This window comes from Silene latifolia, chromosome 2, assembly GCF_048544455.1.
Source record: "Silene latifolia isolate original U9 population chromosome 2, ASM4854445v1, whole genome shotgun sequence".
In the NCBI taxonomy this organism is placed as follows: domain Eukaryota; kingdom Viridiplantae; phylum Streptophyta; class Magnoliopsida; order Caryophyllales; family Caryophyllaceae; genus Silene; species Silene latifolia.
Genome location: NC_133527.1, coordinates 91,546,000 through 91,564,834, shown reverse-complemented (window position 1 = coordinate 91,564,834; position 18,835 = coordinate 91,546,000). Strand labels below are relative to the sequence as shown.

At 38.9% G+C, this 18,835-nt stretch overlaps 3 protein-coding genes across 3 annotated transcripts; all 3 read left to right on the top strand.

Annotated features, from left to right (window-relative positions):
- The first annotated feature begins 1,431 nt into the window (after positions 1-1,431).
- Positions 1,432-9,416, top strand: LOC141641082 (uncharacterized). Its single transcript, XM_074449759.1, has 4 exons — positions 1,432-2,503; positions 2,606-5,382; positions 8,504-8,788; positions 9,324-9,416. Exons 1-4 carry the CDS (start codon positions 1,432-1,434, stop codon positions 9,414-9,416), a joined length of 4,227 nt encoding a protein of 1,408 aa, XP_074305860.1.
- A 1,766-nt stretch (positions 9,417-11,182) lies between these two features.
- Positions 11,183-11,734, top strand: LOC141641081 (protein FAR-RED IMPAIRED RESPONSE 1-like). Its single transcript, XM_074449758.1, has one exon. It carries the CDS (start codon positions 11,183-11,185, stop codon positions 11,732-11,734), a length of 552 nt encoding a protein of 183 aa, XP_074305859.1.
- On the top strand, positions 11,735-12,836 carry LOC141641080 (protein FAR1-RELATED SEQUENCE 7-like). Its single transcript, XM_074449757.1, has 2 exons — positions 11,735-12,011; positions 12,274-12,836. The coding sequence occupies exons 1-2, from the start codon at positions 11,735-11,737 to the stop codon at positions 12,834-12,836; spliced, it is 840 nt and encodes a 279-aa protein (XP_074305858.1).
- Positions 12,837-18,835: the final 5,999 nt, after the last annotated feature.

The window sequence follows — 18,835 nt, the reverse complement described above, 5'->3', positions numbered from 1 at the left end:
GATGGCGGATTACAAGTACTTCAGGAAGCGTCAAACAGTCAATATCGCGGGAAGTTTATTGGTGCTCCGTCCTTGCTCTGCCACTACTTTTCCGGACAATATGCTGTTTCATATTGTCCCTGTTTGGGTTCGAGTGCTTCATCTTCCGTTTCATCTTATGCACTCTTCCGTCGCTGCTTACCTTTTGTCCCATGTCGGAGACATTTGCGAGGAGGAGGTTGTGAACTCCTTAACTCCCTCTCGTTCTTTTGTTAGGGTGAAGGTTTGGATAGACCTGTCCAAACCTTTGATCCCTGGGTGCTATTTGGCGCTTAGTGACACGGAACATCAGTGGATCGGGTTTTCTTACGAGGGTGTGTTCAGATTCTGCAAAACTTGTGGTGAAGTGGGACATCGTGTCTCATTCTGTCCTTCGGGAAAGTTTCAGGGAGCCCGGCGTATCCATGCTCGTTTGGAGGAGCTTCGTTCCAAAGGTCTGATGGTTCTTCATGGACCACCTGGGTCGAGATTTTACACCCCTGAAATCATGGGTTTACCTTCAAGGGTGAAATACTTGACATCAAAGATTGATCTTGCCGCTCCTGACGAGTCTCCTCAAGTTAATTCAGGTGGGGATTCCCCGGTGTTTTCGTTCTCTTCTTCTCCATCTGATAATGGAGGGGACGAGGAAGCACCCTTTGCAGCGCCGCCATCTGAGGCAATGGTCCATGATGATGAGTCTCGAGAAGTTCTGCTGGAGAAGCATCCTTTAGTTCGTGCTGCCCCTTCTCATGATGGAGCAACTACCTCTGCAGGTCCTGTTTCACCTGGTTTTCGAATGGCAGCTCCTGAAGTTGACATGGATCCTACCTTGGACCTTGGTTTGCCTGACCCTGTTACACCACCTCGCCAGCTTGATGTTGGCATGTTTTTTCGTGATTCTCTGGCTGTTGGGCCTAGTACTGGGTCTGGGGATAGCTCTACTCCTTCAGACCCATTGGGTAGGAAATTAAAGTTTGTTTTTAAGCGGAAGGTAAATGACCGTTTTAAGTTTTTAAGGCGGCCTAGGTTTAAATGTTCATGTCGGTATAAGTTTCTTAATTTGAGTTGGGATTGTTCCCCTTTATCTGCTGTCTGTCCAAGTACACTCCCCTTTGAGTGTCTCTGCGATTATCTTGGTCTGCCTGGTTTCAGTTATACAAAGCCCAAACCCCCGGATTTAAGCTCTTTTGTTTGGGATGCTGGTCCTCGTAAGCGGAAACATTCTTATTTGGATCTTGGCTTGGAGTTTACAGCTACTAAACGGGTTAAGTATGCTTTTGGTTCAGTCTGGGATTTTCATATGGTTAATCTAACTCGGTTTTCATGTTCTTTCATGTCTGTTTCCAGCGTTGAAGACGGGACGACTTGCTTAGGTCAGGTGGTGGACCTTAAATCACCACCCATGACCCAATGACTATCTTTTGTTGGAATTGTAGAGGATTTGGAGAAGCGGATGATCCTACAATTCCGTACCTACATAGAAGCGTCCTTAAATATCATCCGCTAATTTTGTTTTTACAAGAGACTTATTCTACAGTAGATGTTGCTTTGTCGAGGACCAACCACCTTGGATTTCCCAATTACTTTGGTGTTGATTCTAATGGTCGTAGTGGTGGTCTTCTTTTGTACTGGAATAGTTCAGTTGATATTATCATCTTATGTAGTAACCCGCATTTTATCTTCTGTAAATTGGGTGTAAGTTTACCGGAGGGGCTGTATAATGATATGTACATTATGTTTATATATGGGGAATCTATGTTTCAGTATCGTTCGTCTTTATGGGATCGGATTTCTAATATTATTTTGGGTTGCACCCCTCTTCTTGTGATTGGGGATTTTAATCAGGTTGAATTACATTCGGACAAATTTGGTGGCTCTACCTCTATTCGGGGTCAGGTTGCATTCACAACATGGAAACTTCAGAACGGTTTGGTTGATGTTCCTTTCTTTGGACCTCGGTTCACTTGGATGAATGGACAACATGGTGAAAATTGTATTATGGAAAGGCTAGATCGTGCATATGCATCGCAGGATTGGTTTGACATGTTTCCTCAATCCTCCCTCTTAAACTTACCTATTCTCATTTCTGATCATTCCCCAATAGTTTTCCATTTTTCCCATCCACAAAATAATTTAAAACGACCCTACCGCATTGATAATTGGTGCTTGCATTTACCTGAAGTTATTTCCCTTGTTACTTTTGCTTTTCAAAAACCTGTTTTGGGATCCTTACCTTACGTCCTTTCACGCAAATTAGCTTCTGTGAGATTTGCAATTATGCAATGGGTTATTCAACATCGTATTTGTTACGGCATCAATTGGTCATCCATTGAGAAGGATCTTGACATGTCTGCTACGGATATTTCTGATCATGCCTCGGCTGAGAACTATCAAATGCTGCGTGAAAGCCGTCTCCAACTTATTTCTAAGCAACATGAGTATTGGCTTCAGCGGGTTAAGCTTCGTAATGAGGTTTTGGATGGTCTTCTAACTTCTTTCCTTTTTAATCGAGTAAGACAACGATCTGTTAAACAATGATTGGTTTCCCTTCGCAATGCTGATGGAACATGGCTTCTGGAACCAGAACAGGTTGAGGGTGAAATCCTTTCTTATTTCCATAAACTTCTGTGTCCCTCAAATGTTCGTGCTGCAGATCCGTCTTTTACATCTTTGGACTCGTTCCTTTCTACTCTGGATTTGCCTTCACTTTCTTCTGTAGATTGTTCGCTTTTATCTGCACCTTTCACTGAAACTGATGTTCTTCGAGCACTACGCACCATAGATGGCTCTAAGTCACCTGGTCCAGACGGAATTACGCCCCGTTTCTACCAATTCTTTTGGCCTCAGATTGGTCATTTGGTATCAGCTGCTGTTCTACAGTTTCCGAATTCGGGGGTTATGCTTAAAGAATGGAATAGCACGCATATTGTTCTCATTCCGAAGATTGACCATCCTGAATTGGTTGCTCATTACCGTCTTATTAGTCTATGCAACGTTATTTACCGTATTGCTTCCAAGTGCATTGCTAATAGACTACTACTGGTGATCCCTTCAATTATTTCGGATTCTCAGCAAGCTTTTGTCCCGGGTCGTCTTATGTCTGACGGTTGCCTTGTTGCGCATGAGATACTACATTACATCAACAAAACAAGAAGGGGTACTAATTGTTATGCGGTGCTGAAATTGGATATGAGCAAGGCTTTTGACCGTGTGTCTTGGCACTTCCTTATGGCTGTAATGAGACATATGGGTTTTCCCACACAGTGGCGTAATCTTATTTGGGAATGTATCTCAACGGTTTCTTATCGGATTGTCATAAATGGAACGCCTTCTCAAGCTCTGCATCCTACTTGTGGTCTGCGTCAGGGGGATCCTATTTCTCCTTATTTGTTTATTATATGCATGGAGGTATTATCAAGACAGCTTGCCATGGCAGAAAGACTGAAATGTTTCACTGGAATAAAGATCTCACGATATGCGCCTACGTTATCACATTTATTTTATGCGGATGATGCTCTTCTATGCTGTAAAGCTACTAATACTTCTTTTGAAGCCATGCGCGACTTACTCAAGGAATTTGAAGTTGGGTCCGGTCAAATGATTAATCTGGACAAATCATATATTAAATTCAGTCCGAATACACCAACGGATTTCCGGAGCCATCTTACTTCTATCCTGAAGATGCCCACGGTTACTTCTTTTGGCGATTATCTGGGAGTTCCAATTGATATCCCGAGGAACAAATCAGAACCGTTTCTTCCTTTAATTGACAAGATTACTACACGCATTACTTCATGGACAGCACTTCATCTAAGCCAGTCGAGTAAGCTTGTTCTTATCTCGTCTATTCTATTAGCCTCTCTTAATCATATTTTGTCTTGTGTTCCTATTCCACATGTTGTATGCCGTAAAATCGACGCTTTGATTATCGCTTTCTGGTGGCGTAATGATTGGAAAAAAAATATAATTCACTGGCTTCGTCGAGAGGTTCTGCAATCTCCCAAGGAATATGGTGGACTTGGTATTAAGAATACTTTCTTGCTCAATCAATCCTTGCTCCTCAAAAATTTCTGGCGTATCACTTCAAGACCGACTATTTTACTTGCAAAATTTTGGAATGCTAAATATCGGAGGGATCTGCCTATTCCAAGCTCTAGGTCAGTGGTTTCGAATGTATCTTATGCGTGGAATGGTATTTGCCATGCAGTGGCTTTGTCAAAAGACGCCATTTGCTGGAAAGTGGGAAGTGGTAAGTTAGTTGATATTTGGTCCAGTCGATGGGTGAATGGAGAACTACCAACTATCAATACACCCGTTCCAGAGACTTTAACACCTCTACCATCTTTTATCTTGGATTCGGGGGACTGGAATCCAACCATGCTCTACCGATATTTTGCTTCTAAAACTACAAAGGACATCATTGCTATGGAACCTCCAGCCCCTGATATTGATGACTTTATTTATTGGAAGTTTACTGAGGATGGTGTTTATACAGCTAAGTCGAGATATTTTCTTCTTTGGTCACAAACTCCAGCTGCTTCTTCAGCTCGTTCTAGGCTGCACCAGTTTCCTTGGAACATTGTCTGGAAAAAGACGCTCTCACGTAAGTTATCGATCCTTCTTTGGAAAATGGCGCACAATATTTTACCCACTAATGTAAACTTGTTATCACGAGGTTTGAATGTGGCCCAAGAGTGTCACCTTTGCCACTCTTCACATGAGTCCATGGATCACCTTTTTAGATCGTGTTCGATAGCACAACACTTATGGAAATCTTCTTGGCTTGGTATTAATGCCATGGCGAATCCTTTCATCCCCTTTCTTACCTGGATTGCGGATTTTCTAACTTATCTTGCACGTCATTCTTTCGGACTGCATAAGGACTCCGGCTTGATATTTTTTTGTTGTATACTCCGTGCAATATGGAACTCTCGGAATTTAGTTGTTTTCCAAAATCATCCGGTCCGGCCGGCAGCTATTTACCATCTCATTGGTAATCTGGTAAGTTCCACTTCTCAGCTACGTCTAATTAGGTCATCTTTTGAACCGCATGCTATTTGTCTTCCTCCTATCAAGTTGGCAGGAATTTGCAAGCCTCAAAGTGACCAGGTTGTTTGCATTTCACTCTCAATCCGTCAAGATGCGACAATACAGTGCTTCACTGGTATTATATTGGATTCTGCTTTGAGTGACTCAGTTTCTAACACAATTCCGGCGCGATCGTTGTTTGTTGCATCCGCACGTCTACTCATTTGGGCTATGCAGTATGCTCAACAGAAGAATTATAGCCACGTTTCCTTTCGTATTTCATGTCAAAAATTATCCTCCGTTCTGGCAAACAAATTGCCAGTACCAATTTCTGTACGGCACTCTGTCTTTCGGATCCGTACTTTGTTTGTACTACACCCTCTATGGTCTGTAAGCCTAGCAACAGGCTAACCTTATTGTATTTGCTTGTTTGTTTTTTAATATAAGGTGTTCATTGTTGTCAAAAAAAAAAAAAAGAAACAAGGCAATCACCAAAGTCCAACTCCTCTTAATTGACCTGAAGCTAGGAAACAAGGAAAGGTGCTTTATGTTTTATGCTTTTTCAGTTTATTTTTTTCTATTCCAGTTTATGTAAGATAATGTAGCTGTTAATATGTACTCTTTTGTAGCCTATTTGTGGCCCTTATATTGTTATTTTATACGCTCAATATGTAATCTCTTGGTCTATATAAACCAAGGAACCAACATGTAACATTCAGACTTGATATTGAATGAAAGCTGAAACCTAGTTTCTTCTAAACTCTTGCCAGTGTGCTTGAGTAAACCTTCTTTGCTTAGTAGTGGAAGTTTGTGCATTGTCCTTTGCTGTGTGCTGAGATTAGGGCTGGGCACCGGTCCAAAACCGGACTGGAACCAGAATCGATAAAAATTATGGACCGGGACCGGACCAGATTGGATTAAAAAACTTCTGGTCCGGGACCGGGCCTGAAAAATTCCGATCCAAGACCGGGCCGGGCCGGTTGGACCGAAATTTGTCGTTACATGCCCACTTTTACAAATTCCGGTTCATTGGACCGGATTAAAAATTTAATTTTAAGAAAAAAAATTGCAAATATCTATAATTCCGGGAATTCCGGTCCAAACCAGTCCGAATCGGAAACCGGAATCTTAGAAAATGGTGGACCGGAGACCGGACCGAAATTTTTAATTCCGGTTCTGGTACCGGACCATTTTTCCGGCCTGGACCGGATTATGCCCACCCGTAGCTGAGATAGCTCATTAATCTTAGTTATGGGCTTAGTGCTTTGATTAAGATATCCTGGTTCTTGTTGCTTGATTGAAGAGTTTTCGTACTTGTTCAAACCACTGGTCACTTATTAGTTCATTAAAAACCTCACAAAAACATCAAGCCTTTTATTATTAGTCCATCTTTAATATAAAACCAGTTTCTTATGAGAAAATGAGAGGGAAAGAGAGTCCACAAAAAAACTATGGAACTTTTTTCATTGATCAGAAATAAAAAATTTCACACATAATTCTGTGTGTTAATGTGACAATTAGAGAGAGAAACCCAATTTAATTAAAACTTACTCACCTACACTACTACAGATACAGGCTATAACAACGGTTAAAAACCGTTGTTATATAAAAAAGCGGACGTTGTTAAAGCGTCCGTTGTAAAAGGTTTTAACAACGGTTGATTTTCTGAAGGAGTCCGTTGTTAAAACTATTAACAACGGTTTTAAGTATAAAAACCCGTTGTGGAAAGTGTGACTCAATTTTGGGGGGAAAGTTATAACAACGGGTTGTAATATACAAAACCGTTGTTATAACTAAAGACAACGGGTTGTTTCTCAATAACCGTTGTTGTTTGCTTTTAAAAAAAAAAAAAAAAAAAAAATTAAATATTACTAGATGCATGCATAATTACGACCCGTTATAATTCCGATGCATGCATTATTACTGTCATCCCTGTGCATATGAATGGACAATATGGAATGAGAAGGGTTATAATAAGATTTGAAGCAGCAGAGAGAGATATGATGATGATTATGGCACAACTTCCTAACATATATATTAATTAAAAGACAACTCAAACCACACATTACTTAGTATAAATACATGCATTATCTCAACTAACATTCCATTATCTCACTATATTTCTCCAAACCCTAACTGCTAAAACAAACTCCAAATAAACCCTAATTAATCTTTTAAACAAACTCCAAAATTCATCAACAAAATGACTGATATCATCTTTAAGACTCTTACTATAATCGAGAACAACAACAATTTCATTCGCCGGTTGCTCCACATTGAGGACAGTTTCAGAAGCTACCTTGTGGATGCTCGATCCGTACTGAAGGACGCCAAAAAATATGGCTTGACAGAGCAGCAGCAGTTGCAGCTACATGACGATATAGCAACTGATGAACGGAACCTCCAAATAGCTAAGGCGGAGAGGACGGATATCATAGAAGAGAATAAGACTCTCTATGAAAATATAAGAATTGCATTTTTATTAATGTAATTTTTTTTTAATTTATTTATATATATATATATATATATATATATATATATATATATATATATATATATATATAGATGAGTTCTTATAAGTCCTTATAATTAGTTGAGTCCTTGAGTCCTAATATGAACCATTAGATTAAGAAGAATGGCTGGTGGAAATTAGATAGGCAATTAGACAATATTTATGGCAGGAAAAAAAAAGCAACGTGTGATCAATTAAATTTGGCTGTCATTATTATGGATTTAGCTTCCCAAAACTGACATAAACACAATCTAAACACTTTCCAATATGACGTTTAATCATCAGCTTTTTTTTTTTTATCTTTCATCATCTTCCCCAAGCTTCATGTTCATTATTCATTCATAATTCATTCTTCCATATACGTCTTCCAATCTGCATCCTTTGTTCGTGTATAATCCGGAATTTGCATGCAACCATATGAAAAGGGGTCGTCTACAATATATCAAAATATCGACAACCATGGACAATATGCAGATTGTCGAGTTCAACAATGGTAAGTACACTGTTCAACAATTGTCGACTACTTCAACTTTGTTTTTTTTTTTTAAATAATTTTTTTAAAGAAGAAATTGATATGGACTTATACTGTTGGTTAAGAAAACAAGTTGGAAGATTAACTTGGAAGATGAAGATGAAGAGTCTTGACATGTAAAGTTACAAAGACTTAGATTTAGAGTTACAAAATTTGTTATGTTGCCTAGCATGTATGTTGCAGAAGGGGTGTTATGTCGTTGTTTAGACATAAGTAAATAATCCGTGTAATTTGGCAACCCTAGAGTAGGAGTTTTTATGTGTAAAAAAGCTCTGGAGAAAAGTTCCACTCGTTGGCAGTAAAGTTACAGTTAATTGGGGCTAAAGTTACAGTTTTAGTTTCAGTTGATCTATAAAATTGTGTTGTGTTAGCAAAAACTTATGACAGTTTTCTGTTTTTGATTTTTACAGAGCGGGATTCTTTGTGAGGACGAACCAGAGGTAGGAGAACGTGAATTTGCAGAAGTCATGCAAAATGTAAGCGGAGATGAATTTTGTAGGATTGTAGAAAGCGAGTTTACACCATTTGTCGGGCAGCAGTTCAATGACATAGAGGAAGCTGTAAAGTTCTATAAGATGTACGCTCTTACATGTGGTTTCGATGTGCGTAGATACACGACAAAGAAGTGGCGTGACGGGACCATTAAATCAAAACTTTTAGTTTGTAACCGAGAGGGATTTACATACGCAAAAAAGGTGTGCAAAGACAAAGAGATTGAATTATTTAAGGACACACAATAGGGGGAAGAAATTGGAGAAAAGCAAATGAGAGAAAACGAAAGTAAGGAGGATTGGGTGCAAAGCGAGGATTAGATTGCTCATGTTCAATGGTGTTTTATTAGTTGACCGATTTCATGCGGGACACAATCATGAACTTGTTGAAGTTAGATATAGGGAGTTTCAGAAGTTGTCAAGGAAACTACACAAGTATCACAAGGAGCTCATAGTCTATAACTCGAGGGTTAGTGTACTCTTCCTATTTAAATCACTGTGAAAGTTACACTTTCCTTCTGGTACAATTACCTTAATCACTGTTGAAGTTACACTTTCCTTAAGGTTACACATAATCCGGGTAGAGTTACATATTTTATCAGATAGAGTTACAGTTTGAGCGTTAAAGTTAAATTATTGTTAAAGTTACATAATTCTCCCTTTGAAGTTCCAAATTTATTACATTGAAGTTCCAAATTTATTTACTTGAAGTTCCAGTTACATTGCACTACATTTTTAGATTATGAATTCTGATGGAATTACACAAATTTTTGTTAGGGTTACACTTTCATCAGAGTGGAGTTACATCTTTGTTACAGTTACAATTACATAGTTACTGTAACACCCCCTCATACCAAGGTGCCTTACCAGGACCACCCTACCATGAAAGTGTGTTACCATCTCGGTTGCCCGAGGTTAGTACATATCAAAAGCGTCTGAACTTAACACATTTATTAAAGTACTGTAAAGTATAAAGTTTACAACATCCAAACCCAAATACTGTTTTAACAAAATACAACTCCAAAGTCTAACAATAAAGGAAATCCAACTAAGACTCAGACGGTGATGCTATGACTCGTGATGGCAATTCTCCCAAGACAGTCCCCAAGCTCACACTAGCAATACCTGTCAAGCCTGCTCACCATCCCCGAATGGATCACCGCAGATTCCACAAACAACAACGGGGTCAGTATTACTCAAATGTTAAGACAAACAGACAGAGAAATCAACTGATCATCACCAATTCCCAATCATCCAATCTCCCGCAGTAACCGACTACACACCAAAGTGTGTAGCCCTGCCAGATTACCCATCGCAACAGGTAACCCTCGCCGCCAGTGGGTGACCGCAGCTGATCCCACCTAGTCCAGCTCCTCAACGAGTGACAACAATCCCTGTCCCTTAATGTGCACATCCCCTCCCGTGGCAGGTTCCACGGAGGGCGAACTAGGGTGTGAAGCCACTCCCGCAAGTGACTCCACCACAATCACAATCACATGACATCACAGCCATCTCAATCCCCTCACACCAACATTGTCACAACAATCTCCATACTCCGATGATCAACAGATAACAATAATCACAACAAACATGTCTTACAAAGAACAGTAAACTGAGTAGGGAAACCTTACCTTAGCAATCAACAGTGGAATGAACTCGAACAATCAGAAAGGCTCCTCTACGAAGTCTTCTCCTATACCATAATCATACAACACAATTACATAATGCACAACCCCCATATTCCCAATTCCGCAAATATACAATAACCCCAACGAATATAAATAACATATAATTAGAACTTACCAACAGTAGGATGAGGGATTATACGCAAGAACTCCGAAGATCTCACACACAACAAAGCTATGGAATGATTAGGGAGTGATTTAGGGAGAGATTAGGGTTAACGTAGAAATGATGAAGTTGAAATGATGTTTTTGAAAACTGACGCGGGATATAAAATAATCTTAAACACTCCCTAATCAAACCGTCAAAATAATACTCGCCAGACCGAATACTCGGTCGAGTAAAGTTATACTCGGCCGAGTATCCGCTACTCGGTCGAGTATTCACTATACTCGGCCGAGTATTCATCGGCAGAACCAAAACAACTCACAACAACAGCACTACTCGGCCGAGTAGGCTCTACTCGGTCGAGTAGTCACCAAAGAAAATCCGTAGTGTTACAGTTACTGGTGTGAAGTTCCAAACATATACATGTGCAGTTACAAACTTATTGGATTGTTTTTAACCAGTGTAAATGACGTTGTTTGAATGCAGTTGAAGATAGGTGCTACAAGGACATATAAAATGTGCAAGGAACATGTTAATGGGTTCGAAAATATTGGTGCGAGTTTAACTGATTTCAAGAATTTTCATAGAAACGTTAAGTGCTATATTAATGAGAGGGACGGTCAATTGTTCATAGATCGATTTAAAAGCATAGCAGAAACACATGAAAATTTCTTCTTCGATTATGAAGTCGATGTCGATGGAAGCTTGATCAGGGCGATATGGGCGGATGGTATTGCTCGATGAAACTACTCTGTATTTGGTGATGCTGTGTCTTTCGATCCAACATACTCGACAAATAAGTATGACATGGTATTTACACCTTTCACGGGTATTGATAATCACAAGCGTTCAATCAATTTTGCTGGTGCACTTCTTTTCAGGGAGAACGAGGACTATTTTGATTGGGTGTTCAAACGTTTTTTGGTGGCAATGGGTGGGAAGGAACCGGAATATATTATAACCGACCAAGATGCGGGTATTATAAAGTCTGTCAAGAATGTTTTTAAGACAGCTAGGCATCGCTTCTGCATGTGGCATATTATGAAAAAGGTTCCAGTCAAATACGGGGGTACAACAAAAGATTATCCCGAATTTATAAAGAAGTTAAATGCCATAATCTGGGACGACGAACTTGAACCGGATGAATTTGACGTTCGCTGGGGCGAGATAATGAAAGAGCATGCCGTTGGTAAATCTGCTTGGTTTAAGGAAGTGTACCTTAAAAGGAGGCAATGGGTGATGGCCCATTGTAGGGACCTGACGATGGGAAGTGTTATGAGGACAACACAAAGATCGGAGAGTGAAAATAGTTTCTTTAAAAAGTTTGAGAACAACAATGGAACATTGGTTGAATTCTGAATGCGCTTTGAAAGTTCAATTGACCAACAAAGACATACCCAGAAGAAATCTGATAATGACAACAGGCACACATGCCCAAAAATAAAAACTCAATGTCCTATTGAGCGCCATGCAGCAAGAGTATACACACATGCCGTATTCGATGAGTTTCAAGAAGAGATAAAAATGTCAACGAATGGACTTGGTGCCAGGGGTTTCACCGAGGAGAATGAAATAGAGCTAACAAAAGTAAAGGATAGCTTAAGAGGAAGAGTTTTTGACGTTCATTTCAGACCAGGTATTTATCACTGACATTTGTTATTTGCACTTGATTTTTTTTTGTAACAATTAAAACCACTAGAGTTACACATAGTACCATATATAGTTACAGTTGTTCCCCTTGCGGTTACACAGAGGAACGCTTAAAAATAAAAATCTAATAGTTTGTTGAAGTTACAAATAAACCCTGATGCAGTAATACACAATAAGACTTGCAGTTACATAATATTTGTTGCAGTTTTTCTGAGTCCTTTGTTTTTTTGTGATATGTGGCAAAACAGGAAGATATGAGGCAACATGCTCGTGTAGAAAGTTTGAAAGAGCTGGAATAATATATAGGCACATCATTTGGATTTATTCAAGTAATGGTGTTCAGTCCATACCGGAATCGTACGTGGTTCGAAGATGGAAAAAGGATGCAGTATATGACGCCTCTGATGGAAAGGAAATAATTGATCGAAAACAAATCGAAATGACAAAGTTATGGTCTGAGATACATGAGACTTTTGGAGTACTAAGGGGTAAAGATAAGGATGATATTGAGACCTTGTCCAACTTACTTAGGGATTTCAGAGAGAAGCTGTCACCGTCAGCGGAGGAATTGACAAAGCAGCAAGAAATTGAACAACTACTGGGTTGTAAGGCCAGCAAGGAGATAAAAATATTGCCTCCAAAACATGCGACAAACAAAGGGAGTGGCAAAAGGATGTTGTCTAAGAAGACAAAAGCCGAAGCATTGTTATCTAAACCGAAACGGATGTGCAATAATTGCAAACAAATGGCACATCACGACAAGAGAAACTGCCCCCAACCCGTTTTCAGAACACCCACAACAATCTATTGAATCATCTTCGGATGAAGACGAGGATGAGGAAGAGGATGACGAATCTTCTGAGTAGAAGTTTAGGAATAGCATATTTTAATTTATTATTATTGTGTAATATTAAAATGAAGAACAAATATTAAAATCCTTTTTTAGAGTGAATGAAACTTTTTTGCCTTACAATTTGGAAATGATTGTCTGCAAACAAAAACATCCATTGAAGTTACACAGATCAGATATTGGAGTTACAGATAATATCAAGTGAAGTTACAAACTATATTGGAGTTACATAAACTGTGAAACTTCTAAAAGTTTTATTGGAGTTACATAAACTATATATTGGAGTTACACATATGAGGGAGTGAAGTTACAGATCATGAATTGGAGTTACAGATAATATCAAGTGAAGTTACAAAATATCCTAAAAGTTGTATTGGAGTTATATAAACTATCTATTGGAGTTACACATATGAGGGAGTGAAGTTACAAATATGATTTTATGTATCTTGGACATTGTAAATGTATGAGGATACTGGTGTAAGTTAGCATAATCTAACTTCAAAGCCAATTTTTTTGCTTTATAGATGGTTCGAAATAATCAAAAGGGTACAAATGTGAGAATAGCTGTTATTGTACAAACTATTCTAAAAGGTACGCATTTGAGTTACAACAAATATCCGCTGAGGTTACACAAACAAGGCAGTGAAGTTACGAAGTATATGATATTAAAAATCTTACACAGTGTAACTGTTTTACGCAGTAGGTGTAACTTTATAGGGTTATTTTGTAACTACAAGTCCTGAAATTTAGAAAACAGGGATGCCTTGAAGTTGAACAAAAAACAAGGATAAAAATACTCAAACTTCATCGCTAATTGTTTTCTACATAGAAGGATTAAAATATTCAAAAGCGTACAAGGTACAAAATAGCTAGCTTGAATAGTGTTCCAAATATATTCTAAAATATATTCTAAAGTCACTTTGATGACTTTAAAATTAACTTGGTGATTTTACGCCTAGCTTGAATGGTTTTCCAAATACTCTCTTTTTTATCTACCCAACCTTTAATCTTCTCCAAAACTTCCTCTCTTATGTCATTCATGTCAGCTAGTACAAGGGATGCGACAAGCTGTAGTACCAAGTAACGCCGGTTGGTCTTGCTGTTGAGGTCATTATGCTTGAACGGCTCACCTTCGTAAATTAACATGTGGACCATGGTGAATATGCCAGACTCCTCGTGAAGAGGGGCAGGACGCGTCCAATCAAAATTTATCTGGCGATGCTCAAACCCAGCAACCTGACAACCTCTGCTCACCCCTTTATACTCCAAATAGTCGCTCATAGCGGACACCTAAACATAATTTAGTAAATTAAGCAATTGAATTAAGGAAAGTATAATGGACAATTCAAAATTGGAATAATGAAAGCAGACTTACAAGAATAGTTGCCGCTTTGCATATGTCAGACTTGCTCGGATCTGGGTGAAATTGGTTGTCCAGTAAGTCCACAGTTTCCGAGTTAAAGTTGATACAAACACATGCTAAATGGTCATCAGTTTTGATTGGTATGAAAATTAAATCAGCACCCAAGTTGATAGTATTGCCACAATCCTTGACAAAGACGTCCCAATGTTTGTAAAGCATATCGTAGTTGATATCACTGGGTGTGCACTGAGTTGGTGTATCCATTAGCCGCATGAGAACGTCCTGTAATAAATGAATATTAAAGAGGCTGAAGTTACAAATTATACAGGTTGAAGTTACACATGTTAGCATATGAAGTTACTAATTATACGGCTGAAGTTACACTTTTTAGGAGCTAAAGTTCCAAAATTACATGGGCTGAAGTTCCAAAATTATATGAGCTGAGTTACACATTTTACAGCTTGAAGTTACAACTTAAACCTGACCAGGTTAAAAAGAAGAATAAAAGGTGAAGTTAATAAACATAGTGACAGAGAAAAAAGTTATTAGGCTCGAACCGTTTGACGTAGCCCAAAGAAAGCCATCCTAGCAACTTCAAAACCCTCTGCCTCTATCTTGTTCAGCAAAATTGCCCAGCACTCAATCACAAATGAGGACATTAAACTGTGGGGTAGCATAGAAAGGATGTCATCCCTTCAGAGTGATGCATTGGGACCGTAACAAGCAAGATCCTCTCTGTGTTTGAAACAACATAAGATAAGCTCAACAATTTAGATACATTAGATCGTAAACTGACTGACTTAGCAGATAGAAGTAAACTTACACGTTTGGCATGCCATTGTCGTCTAGGAAGCAATAGTCAGCCACGTGCCTCCTTAAATCTTGAACATCCTTAAATAATGTCTAGTTATTCCGTAGGAAATTAGAGACAACAAGGCAGGCCAAACCAGACGACTCCCCGCAATTGTAGGAACAGCCAAGCCCATCACCCTTACCACGACGTTGACTACTAAAGGCTGAGAGGGGCTCACTAGTGGTGGGGCTAACAACTGCAACAGGTGTAGAGGATCGACGTCTTTTATACGTCACTTCACACTCATCCACATCACCAATCTTCCTCTTGGGGTCAACTTTTATAGGAGGGGTTTCGAAAGACGAATGGATTTTCTTCGGTTGACCCTTACCCTCACTAAAGGATGCAACCCTAGACCGCACGTCTGCCCTGCACTTGTTAATGTCACTAAGAATAAGGATAGTAGCAATTTCAGCTCGGAATAAGTTATTGGCATCCATATTCCCTAGACCACACTCAAAAGGAGATCCGCAATAAAACAACATGTGTAGCATCATATAAACACCACAGTCATTCATTGAGAACCATATACCCTGCCAGCTGAAAACAACATTCACGAGCTTGAACCCGCTAACCTTTGATCCTTTGACCACCCCTTTGGACAATAGGTACTTGCCCATTTCATTAGCCTGGAGGTAGTTTCAGTATATGAACATTAGTAATAGAGGAGGTGAAAACAGAAACAAAAAAAAAAGAAAAATAGTGTGTGCAAAAGCATGTGATAGACGGTGTACCACGATGAGTGCAATACCTGTGTAAGGTAACTTGGACAAATCTTCGTCATAAGAACAATTGTCAAGATACTCAATTTGCTCTGATATGAAATTAATGCAAGCACAACTATAGTGATCCTTATCACCGGACAAAACTGGGATAAAAACCTGAAACATATAATATACACAAATATAATAACGTTTGTACCGTAAAAATATGAAATGAAATAATGTACAAAATATTAGCTTCAAGTTGAAGTTTCATACCATATCTGCTTCTATATTAAATGGAGGATAACATGATTCAATCCACTGGTCCCAATAAGCAAACAGCTCGGTAGTTAAGTCCACGACTTTTCCGATTTTTTGGGCCTTCCAAATTTCCAGTGCAGTAAGCTATCCAGGAAAAATGTATAAACCGTCAAATGAATTTCAATAGAATGTTGAAAAATAGATAAAACTGATTTGGGTTAAAGTCAATGTATTGGCCTTAAAGTTGCACAATCAATGGAATAGGTACAAAGTCTACTGGAGTTATACACTAGACAAGGTAGAGTTACACAGACAATGGACAGAGGTTACACTGGACAAAAGTTATAACTAGGAACAACTAAAGTTCCACAATCAGAGTATTGGGGTTACACAGTCAACAGACAGGGTTTCACTGTAAAAGGTTACACCTAGGACCATATAGAGTTCCACAATCAAACAGGTAGTGTTACAGACAAGGTAGGTACAAACTGATTTAGGTTAAAGTCAATGTATTGGCCTTAAAGTTGCACAATCAATGGAATAGGTACAAAGTCTACTGGAGTTATACACTAGACAAGGTAGAGTTACACAGACAATGGACAGAGGTTACACTGGACAAAAGTTACAACTAGGAACAACTAGAGTTCCATAATCAGAGTATTGGGATTACACAGTCAACAGACAGGGTTTCACTGTAAAAAGGTTATACCTAGGACCATATAGAGTTCCACAATCAAACAGGTAGTGTTACAGACTTGCTGAAATGAAAAGACAATGGCCCAGAAATGTTGTAGTTACGAATAAGTTACACTAAACAAATAAAAAAGGTTGACTACCATGGAATTTAAATGATAACATACAGTATGACTAAGCCCAAAAAAGCAGCGGCTACTTGCGACAGGTGCAGTGTTTGCATTCATCAAGAAGTTCAGCAACAAACACCAACAGTCAATGAAATTGTTCGTAATCTATTTTCCAGGTTGGAGCGAAAGCATGTCTTCACGAGTTATGAAGTAAACGTCGGTGTATAAACCCAATTGTTCGCTTCAAAGAAAAAAAAAATACACTCACTAGTGATGTGTTGTACATAGAAACAAAAAAAAATTAAAAACGACACATTTGGGAAATGGTTACTTACACTTTGTCACCAGATTCCATTGCATTGAACACATAGTCCATTACGTCTTTCCTACGATTGAAAACTGTAGAAAAGAGGCTCTTGTTACTGCATAAAAAATCTGAAACGACAATCTGCTCGGGATCGGGGGCCCACAGTCATCAGAACACCCTAGATTCTCAGGAACAACACCCATGCAGGGTAAGGCACAAGAGGAGTGGAGTAGGAATGGGTGGTTTATTAATTCAGTGTGAGGGGCATAAACGGGGGGAGGTGCTAAACTACCCTTGCCGTCCGCACCAAACACCTCCCCTTCACCTATATCAACAGACCCTACATCGGTATCACGTTCCCTGTTATCCAGCAGATATTTATACGCCTCGTTTATCTCAGTAGGAGTATAACCTGCTTCCTCCAAAAGTGTATGCTCAACTACCTCTGTTGACTTAGATGAAGAACCCTCGACATGAGTAACCGGCACTCTCTCTTTCGCGTTTTCCATTATTTCATTAATTTCAGCGGTGTTATAAAATGCCCCGCTGTCAATTACTTGATCATTTGATGGCATATCATCATTCCCAAGACATTCAGTTCCTGATGGCACATCATCATTCCCTAATGGCACATCATCTTTCCCTAATGGCACGTCATCATTCCCTAGCACAGAATTTTTAAGCTGACAAAGAACTTCGGATAATTTCATGCTAGCAATATTATCCTCATCATCACCCAAGATTTTTTTATCCACAGTCAACGCCTGAACAGAAGGTGCTTTAACAACGGATTGTTTCATCCGTTCAGCAGCATATTCAACTTCATCGCTGTAACGATGAAGCTCTTCGCATTGCCAGAAATCTTGGGTTGACTGTGAAGGGACAAGGCCAGCTCCATCAATACAGCCAGTTGTTAGGTGTTTGATCCTCGATATTGCCTCGGCATAACATGAATGAAACACTACAGCATTCCTCTGAATCTATAAATAAAGTTCATGTACATCCTGAATAAAACAAGTACACGTCAAATTCTCATGCTACACATAAACATTAATTAATACAAACAACAATTAATTTCAAAAGCTATGATTTAAAAAGTTTTACTGAAGTTACAAAAACTATCCATTGGAGTTACACATATGAGGTGGTGAAGTTACAAAGTATATGATTTTAAAGCAGTGAAACTGTATGATGATATTAAGTTACAAAAACTATGGATTGGAGTTACAAACAATACCAAGTGAAGTTACAAAGTATATGATTTAAAGTATCTTGGACAGTTACAAATTCTCATGCAACACATAAACATTAATTCATACAAACAACAATGAATTTCAAAAGCTATGAGGAAATAGTATTAAGAATGTATCAGAAACTGCAATATTAAATTTTTCATAAAACCGCTAACAAAAATTTAATAAAAAAAGGAAAACGGGACATATATCCAAAGCTCGAACTTTCAACTCCTAGTCATCCTCAACACCTTGAGGTAGTTCAATTTGAATAAACTTCTTGTCGGGCTTTGAGTTGGACGTAGATGGCAAAGGTAAATGGGAAGTAGATGAAATCAGTAATGGAGGAACGCTGCTAACATTGGCTTGTCTGTTAGTGGTTGCATGAATGCAGCGCGGATACTTAACCTCAGACCATGTCTGACGACCCAAACCCC